This window comes from Hermetia illucens, chromosome 1, assembly GCF_905115235.1.
Source record: "Hermetia illucens chromosome 1, iHerIll2.2.curated.20191125, whole genome shotgun sequence".
NCBI lineage: Eukaryota > Metazoa > Arthropoda > Insecta > Diptera > Stratiomyidae > Hermetia > Hermetia illucens.
This window is the reverse complement of record NC_051849.1, coordinates 41482506-41491101: the sequence shown is the minus strand read 5'-3', so window position 1 is coordinate 41491101 and position 8596 is coordinate 41482506. Positions and strand designations below refer to the sequence as shown.

The 8596-nt window shown below is 40.7% G+C and overlaps 1 protein-coding gene across 1 annotated transcript; it reads left to right on the top strand.

The window, feature by feature from the left end:
- Positions 1–1892: 1892 nt before the first annotated feature.
- On the top strand, positions 1893–6819 carry LOC119646198. The gene is made up of 4 exons (XM_038046581.1): positions 1893–2298; positions 6118–6362; positions 6439–6549; positions 6605–6819. The coding sequence occupies exons 1-4, from the start codon at positions 2140–2142 to the stop codon at positions 6765–6767; spliced, it is 678 nt and encodes a 225-aa protein (XP_037902509.1). The 5' UTR covers positions 1893–2139; the 3' UTR covers positions 6768–6819.
- The last annotated feature ends 1777 nt before the right edge of the window (positions 6820–8596 follow it).

Below are 8596 nucleotides of genomic sequence, written 5' to 3'. Positions count from 1 at the left end.
AATGAAAACCGACTTGCTTACTACGGTGAAAATCGAATATTCTGCTGTTCATTGCTTCGTTTCCAAGATAGAGGATGCAGTTCTGAGAATGAAGTGCGTAAAGAGGATATTCGTAGACATTGAAGTTGCTTTTGATTTTGTACCCCTTTAAAAACTTTGTGATGCCGTCAAAGAACTTGGTGTTGATTGTATTTTAGTTAAGTGAATCTACGCTATGCTAGAGCAGTGACTGCTGGGTGCTGAAGTCGATATTGGCCGCTACCTGCCGACAGATGCAACCAAAGGCTATTTTTAAGGAGGTGAAAAATCACTACTTTTGCGGAGTGTAATGATTGACTGGTGGTTATGTAAATTATCAATACACACACGCAGACATATGCTGTTGATGTGTTTGTGCTAGCTATCGATTGAGACCTCGGAACGTTGTGTAGAAATATACAACGCCCCGTTGATTTAGGAGGAAGCGCAAGCCGTACATAAACACATCCAACCGTGATTCCGTTGCCGAGTTAATGCTAATCGCATCCGCTAGAGATACCAGGAACCGATATCAGGCGGAATATTAACTGCAATATGCAGGTCCAAAATGGGAAACATTTCAATAATAGAGTGTTATGCACTGATGGAGACTCACGATGCCGGGGAGGAGGATGCCTTCTATGAGCAACCGACTACATTCCGTCTGGCTGTCAGGGGGATTCTGGTTACATCTTGCTCGTACATGTGATGGAAAAAAACCGTCTTGGAAAGATAGCGACAATTGGGAGAAATTTGTGGCTTCAATGAACTATGATATTTTCCGCAAACTCATCAACTACGATGATGCCATCTGGACTGGATTTGGAGAAGCAAGACGGCATATTAACACGGAAGATAAATAACGACAAAAACCAAGTTTCCGAATCTAATTGGCCACCTGGCCCCCACACTCCCGAACGAATAACTTTGCCAGGGCACTGGTCAGTTACCTGTAGACATGTTGATGAGGAGGTAGAATAGGCAGTGAATAGGTTCTACGTTAAGAAAAGGCGACCACCCCATTGCTGGTTGTGGCATGCAATGGAATCTGCTTTCATAGAGCGGTCAATGAGTGAGCCTCCCTGGAGAACGTGATGCAGAATAGTTGAGAAAGAATAAAAAGTCATCGGAGAGACCTCTAGGAACCCGAAGTACGTCTCAGCGAACCCGTAGCGGTGGTGCGTATGTGTAGTTGATCCGCTATGCCATGTTTCGGAGGTAACAGCAAACATAGTAATGGCCGACCCGTGGGGCGGTGCTGGAGAGGATCGGACGATTTTGAATTGATGACTCCCATTCATGTACGGTTTAGTTCTGTTGTTTCGTGCATGCGGTCGGACTGAGGCAAACGTGTCTTTTTCTGTGGCGCATAAAATATAAACATATCCTAAAATTTACATATGATGCAGTTTCAAGCAATAAACTGGATATATTTCAGTTTATGGTAGTACAAGAGTTTTAAGATGGTGGTCATGAACAGCGATAAGATAATGGACATCAAGGAATGTGTGGAAGCCAGGATAACAAGGAAAAGACTAAATCGACGGTGGTATGCTTCTGAGTTCAAATTATTATAAGACTTAACGGAGATCCATACACGGACAGAGAAGTCATATTAAAGTTGCCAAGACTTGAAGTTTGGTGAGGACTTCAAATAAGTTTGTTTGGATAACTGAAGTGTCGCTTTTCAACAGCGTCGACTGTAACTATTCTATATTATGATGTTAGTTTTCTAAGTTAATTAAGATGATCTAGTGAAATTCATGTTCCCAAATAGATTTGTGGAAATACGTTGGTAACTGGCTAATTATTTACATAAAATTCACGCGAACGATATCCAGCAAGAAATGACTATTCCAAATTAAATATTGAAATCATTGACCCGTGTCGTGTAGCTAATAGACCCTGAATAGTCTCTTTCACGCAATTTTAGCACCTTCTGCAGCCTCATTCCACGCCTGAGCTGCATGCTTCAACTAAATATTGGCATTAATCAAAGCTCGAGGTGCTCTGCTTACCGATAACAGATGAAAAGTGACATAAGAAAGTTATTAATAGTTATTAATAATTCGGTGCCCTTTTATAATACATATGTATATGTTATAATATTGAGTTGATAAAATGCTGTTGAGTGAATTTATTATTTTTGCCTTTGTGGTGTGTGGTATGTTTCCTGTCGTCGAAGTTCTGAATGCGGAAAGAGTTCGAAGGACAACTACAAGTAATATTCTTTCAAGGAAGCGAAGATATGTAGCCTTTCCAGAAGGTTCATCGTTTACGGTAAGAGAATTTCAGATGACAATCAAATGACTATTGCCGTTCGTGTTCAAAAAAAATTTTTTAATTTATTTACGGGGAATTTTTAGCTTAAAAACAGCGGTCTGTTTTCATCTCCAAAAACTTATTTCTCCTAGCAAGACTCCAATTAACTATCAACGCCAAATATGTTACGATCAGGGAATAAACGAATGGTAACCATATCTCAATTAACACCCAAATCATGTAAGACAAGTACAATCGAAGTCTTCCTACTTGGCTTATGCCTCGTCAAAGACTTTCTTGGTGATTGAACGATTGTATATTTCTCGAATTACGAATTGACCCCCCGTTTTATTTTTTGGCATCAATTGTATCTAGATATATTCTAGAATATATAGGCAAAGTGATTTTTTTAAATTCGGAGTCGTTCCGAAATTTCACTGTTAAACAGGTAAAATGTCACATGCCAGGTTTACGTCGACCGCCGTAATAAAGTGCGTATTTGTCGGTCCGAATGACGTTCGAATGACTTTGCTAAAACTATAAGAATTGAAGCCAAGGCTTACCATGTGTTTCTTCAAGAAACCTAAGGTTTATGAACTAGGTATAGTAGATTAATGGTCAGTTAAGGTTTTATGGTTCAAAATCGCATTCTACTTTTTAAATGTGTTTTTCTCGAAACTGCATGTTGAAAATCTGTTGCCACCATAGTCCAAAATCTATCTGACAAAATTCTTTAAAATGTTCGCGACTTATTCAGAACATATTTCCACGGTCCGGAAGCTAGCATAATTGCGATTCATTCTGTAGTTTTTTTTTATTCATTGAAGAAGCCTTGAAAAAACACCAAAATTCACGGAAAAAAGTTTAACACGGCACCATAAATTTAGCTTTTTAATAATCCTAATTTGCCGACTGTAGTTAAGTCTGCACGTTAAAGTGCCGTTTACTTTTTTTCTCCAAGGTGATCGCAACGCCATCTAGCGTGGCAGCAAAAAACACCTTTTTTTGGAGATGGGTGTATGAATTGTTCTGCATTTCAATAACGAACTACGTAATCAGGCTGGCACGCTCAAGATATTAATAAATCTATGGTGAACAATTCGTATTTGTATCTTTCTTGAGTTATTCACAAAAAATTTCTGAAAAAAGCTAAAAAACGGCCTTCACATGGGATGACCTTTTGTGCATCCTTTCTGCTTCCTAGGTTTTGAGATGTTCGCGCACAGAACTGAAGTGAAGACTTGTAGACGGTAGGAAGACAAGTAATTGATTGACATTTTGAAGGGCAAGAGGCACCCTGTTCCTTGGGGATGAGGAAAGTTATCCCCTTGATGAAAAATGGTGGAACTAAATCAGGATCGGCAATCATCTGGTTAAATTGATTTGCCAATATCCTGTGAGTGCTCTTGAACCGCTTCAGCCAGAAGTTGTGAATCTTGTCAACTCCTGGCGCCTTCCAGTTCACTTCAGTTACGTCAGGCATGGTCATTTCTGGGAGGGCCTCGCATGAACGTATAAGGAGGAGGAGGCCACGCCGCTTCTAAATTGCCACGGCTGGATTCGCTGCAAACACTTCTCCAGAAATCTTCTGCCTGATCCAGATCGAGGTTACTTTCCCTACCTGAGTTGGTGAGATTTTTATAGAATCCCCGTTGGTTTTGGAAGAACAAGATTTTGTCTGTCCTTCGCTGACAGCTTTTTTGATACCTACGGATGCGATTGGAGCATATTGCAAGTTTCTGCTTCAGCACCTCGAGAATTTCTTCGATTGGCATATCATTGGACAGATGGTAGTTTCCAGTGATGTTCGCAACGCATCTGCGCCCGCTTGGTGATTTCCAAGAGGTGTTTGCGTGACACGACCAATCTCCTTTTTCAACTTTTCGACTCTTTTGTTGAGTCGAAATACTCAGAACGGTAAAGTCCTTCTGCGCATATCTCTGTTATTCGCTCTAAGATGTTGATTATGGAGACGAACAACCGTGGTAGCTGCAAAAATGAGTGCAGAGCTATTCGAAAAAAGGGAACGTAAGAAAAGTCAATCGTGGAGGTTCATGAAGATTTTTGCCTCCGTTGAGGCTCCGGATATTTCACATCCTGGTGTGATTCAAGTTTTACATATGAAATGAGAAGGATTGAATTGTTCAGATGGGTCTTTCTACATGCTCAAGTTTGTCGATGGGATACTTTAGTGGAAATCCACTTAGGTTCTAGCGGACCTGCACGGTTAGCTTTCACCCCTTTTATGATTTTGGAGTAGTTCGCGTGATTGGCCATATTCAATGTGGATCGTCATTTTGGCCTTTATTATAGTCATTAAAATCTTCTTCTGAGTTTCGTGGTTTACTGAATTCGATATTTAGTAAATGTTTTCGCGAATGAACTCTTTTTCAATAACTATGATAACATCTTCCTTAGATAGGTTTTGTTCTCTGATATATGTGTTCGTTATTATCTCCAAATGGGAGATAGCACATCAGCACACGTGCACACCATCGCTGTTGAATTCAACATGGACCGCTTGTACCGACCATTGATTGCACGATATTAGCATTGGATCGCTCTTAGAAAGACTCTCTAATAGAGCGCTACACTGCCAAAGGGGTAAAAAATATTTACCTGACTCTGGAATCGTGGAAGTGGATCGATGAACGTAGGGGATTAGAGGCTTAATGAATTGTTACGAATGGTTTAGAACCGGGCGGTCTACAGTTCCGAAACCATGAAAAATCTCGAAGAGTGCAGCAGAGAAAAAAATGGCAATCGATTTCAGTTTCCTATAGATGGTTGTGAATCCTTCAATGGAATGGTTTAGTACGTTAATGACATGCTTTGCATTTACGATGATATGTAGTTGTAAGAGGGAAGCACTTCATCACAACAATTAATCGTACATCATCCATCAACATCTTGGAGATCAAATAGCTGATATGCGAATGCGGACTGATCGTCCAAATGTCAGTCATCACCGTACTCGTACGGAGCTGTTCGCCTTGACAGCTTTCCCGCAGATTTGTCTCTGCGGAGGTCCTACTTCCATTTAGCAGGAATTCTTGGACATTTGAGGTATCTTCCAGGAAATTGAAGACGAGTATGATTATTAAGATTCCCAAAAAGGGCACTCGTCTTGAATGTGACGTTCGCAGGGGTATTTGCGGGTTTTCTGTCGTCACAGGACGATTACGTTGAGGATTTCAGTAAACCATGACATTTTCTTTTAAACACCTTGACTACGCTGATGGCATCTGCCTCCTTTCTCACCGACTCATGGATCGATCCAGTGTGGCAGATAAGTTTCCATAGCAGATGCGTTCAGTCCCGGGTTATATCATCTGTTTGTTTTCTGGATTTAGTTAATGCAGATCAACTAGATAGTAGTGGATCTTATAACCTTTCCTCTAATGCCTTCAGTTTACTAACGAATTTTAGGATCCTTCATTGACGGAAGGTTTGGTTTTTGCGGTGAGTTCTTTGACATTTGTGATCCTGGTTATGACGTTCTCCATTCATAGTCGATTGATAAAGTCCTTTTTGTTTGATTATACGGTGACGTGCTTCTTTCAATAATATAATCGGATGGTTATTTGGGTTCATACGCCTACAAACTACAGTAAATATGGAGTTGCAATAGATTGAAGGTACCCATTGCTGAGAGAACAACAGATCCTTTTGGTTCTACTTATCAGAAAAATCGTCAGACGAAAATTCTATTTTAAACTGAGCCAACTGGGATTTGTATCTGGATGCAAATTGCAATTGCAGTAGGTCCTTTAATATATACAAAATTTTTCTTAGCTTTATGACAAAAAAGCTAAAAATGTTCTTATTTTTTTCCAGGTAGCTATATGTCTTCAAGGTGGGGTCGTTGGCAGACCAAACGTGAATTTTCTCTCCTTTGCGGTGAACTGGGGTTTGGCTTATGACTTACCGAATGAAACTTGGGTTCTGGCTAACGCACACGGATTTAAAGAAGGAGATAATATTATCAACAATATTATAGCAAGCGATATAGCAACTGAAGCAAAAACAAAAAGAATGTTTAGACGAGATTTATATAAGAAAATAGAGATAATTTTAAATAGGTATTAATTCTGGAGGTGGTATTACATCTATCATATGCTCAGCAAATTCATCTTCTTTTTCACACTTCTATTACAGTCTAGGATACAACGGAACAGAATGCATTATGAAGACGCTTTGCGAGAGTACAAAAGCACTTGCAGCGAGGAATGCAAACATGGTGGGAAGAATGCTTCGAACTATATTCAGGTATTATTTTTGACAATGGGGTTGAAAACTGTTTTTCATTATTTTTTACCAACAGCTTCCCAAAAGTGAGACCATTTGCTAGGGAGCACCGGGAGATTCATGAATACGATCTGGCCTACCGGACTGGTGAAGCTAGTGACTGTTCCTTGCTGTATCCATATTGTGATTTTTCTATACTTGACTTCGCTTTGGGGAAATACCTACTTCCCTATAAATAGTAAATTGAAAGTGCATAAGAATGTTTGATTTTTAATCATGACGTATGTACTATTATGTTTGAGGGGTTGAATATATTGGAGTCGAAAGTGAGGTATGGTTTAAAAATCTACCCTAATTTGAATATCAAATGAGAGGTTATCATTGTTGGTTGGGACAAAAGCCTGAAAAAAGGAAAATAGAAGCAGAATGCAACCGGAGATGACTTTACATGCGAACGATACTTCGCTATGCTTTATGTTGATAAAACCTGGTCAGACCATTGGCATATTGTGGGGGACCCAGAGTATAAAAAAAATGAGATTGATATAGATTTATTTAAATTATTGTGAGGCCCGCCAAGAACGTTCACTCGTAGAGCATTGACGAGGAAATCGTTGAAGTGGCGAAAATTAGGGAACTGCATACAATATATATGTGCACAACGATTATGTGAGAAACAAAACAATTCGCAATGTCTGCGGAAAAAAGACATTCGTGAAGATCATGATAAGCTCCCGGAGCGAGGTTCTTAAGTGTGAAAATGAAAAGAAGCACTCCTAGGAGTGCTTCTCAACAGGCAACCAATCTCAACGGAGTTTGTGATAAGCCTTTGCACGTGTCCACGTTCTTTGAGAATGCAACATTACTTGGTATGCAGCATTCTTTCGTTTCGTTGTTAGCTTTCCGACTTTTCTTGCGGCTGGGGCCAAGTATGTTTGTGGCGGTATTAATGATAACGGTGGTGAAAATCAGTTGCTGATGCTTCATCTCCAGGACATCTGTTAGCTGCGGTTATTGCGGCATCCGTTTCCCCCTTATGGGTGCTACAGAGGGCTGTGTTGTGAATGGCTTCAATGTTAACTCTCACCTGATTGTCAGAGGGGATTCTGGGTGGTTTTGTAATTCGAGCTCGGAACACTATGCCAACGAGATAGTGGTCCGAGTCTATATTGGCTCCCCTATATGTTCTGACATTCATCAAGTCTGAGAGGTGGCGTCGTTCGATCAACACGTGGTCAATTTGGTTGAAAGTGGTCCCGTCTGGAGAGGGCCACGTGTGTTTCTGAACCGTTTTGCGCGTAAACCAGGTACTTCCAACAACCATTTTGTGTGACCCTGCTAATTGAATAATTCTCAGTCCGTTGCTATTTGTATTTTTATGTAAGCTATCGTATCGCCAGAATAGGGGCTCCGTCCCTACTTGGCTGTTAAAATCCCCAAGTATGATTTTGATAACATATGTGGGGCAGGGTTCGTTCTACTGCCTCGTGGAGGGTGTCCTTTTCCGAAACTGCAGTCTTCTCTTCTCTCTTATTTTTTCAAAGCCGTAGGTTTCGTTTTTTTATTGACTAAGAAACCTGCTCCGAACTCATGGTTTACTGGATAACCACTATAATAGATGATGTTATAACTCTTCTCCAGGAAACCGGTTCCTATCCAAAGCATCTCCTGCAACGCTGTTACATTAGCCCTATATTGGGGCAGAGTATCGGCTAGCTGCTCCACAGCTCCATCTCTATACAGCGCGCGCACGATCCATAAGAAAATGTGCAAATCGTTATTCCATTGTCGTTGCCGGGTTCGTCGTTGTAAAGTCAATCCTGTCCGAGGTTCCTTCTGTGGCTTCGTAACATCGGGTTTCCGTGTAGGGTTGTCAGCCCTACCCAACCCCCAACCTCGAGGTTCAGTTGGTACAATTTATCCCGTTTTTAGGCGCGGGAGACTCGCCTTCATCTGGGCACGTTATTACCATTGCCAGAACTCAGCGATTTAAATATCTCGAGTCAATGGTATTAGCCAATGGAGAACTTCGTAATGAAATTGTTTCACGCATTAATGCCACTTGGAT

Bases quoted from the DNA above. Each gene is read 5' to 3' on its own strand.
- LOC119646198 (XM_038046581.1), top strand. From the start codon at position 2,140: ATGCTGTTGAGTGAATTTATTATTTTTGCCTTTGTGGTGTGTGGTATG. The intron at 6,363-6,438 runs GTATTAATTCTG...CTTCTATTACAG, and splicing joins ATAGAGATAATTTTAAATAG to TCTAGGATACAACGGAACAG. The intron at 6,550-6,604 runs GTATTATTTTTG...TTTTACCAACAG, and splicing joins ATGCTTCGAACTATATTCAG to CTTCCCAAAAGTGAGACCAT.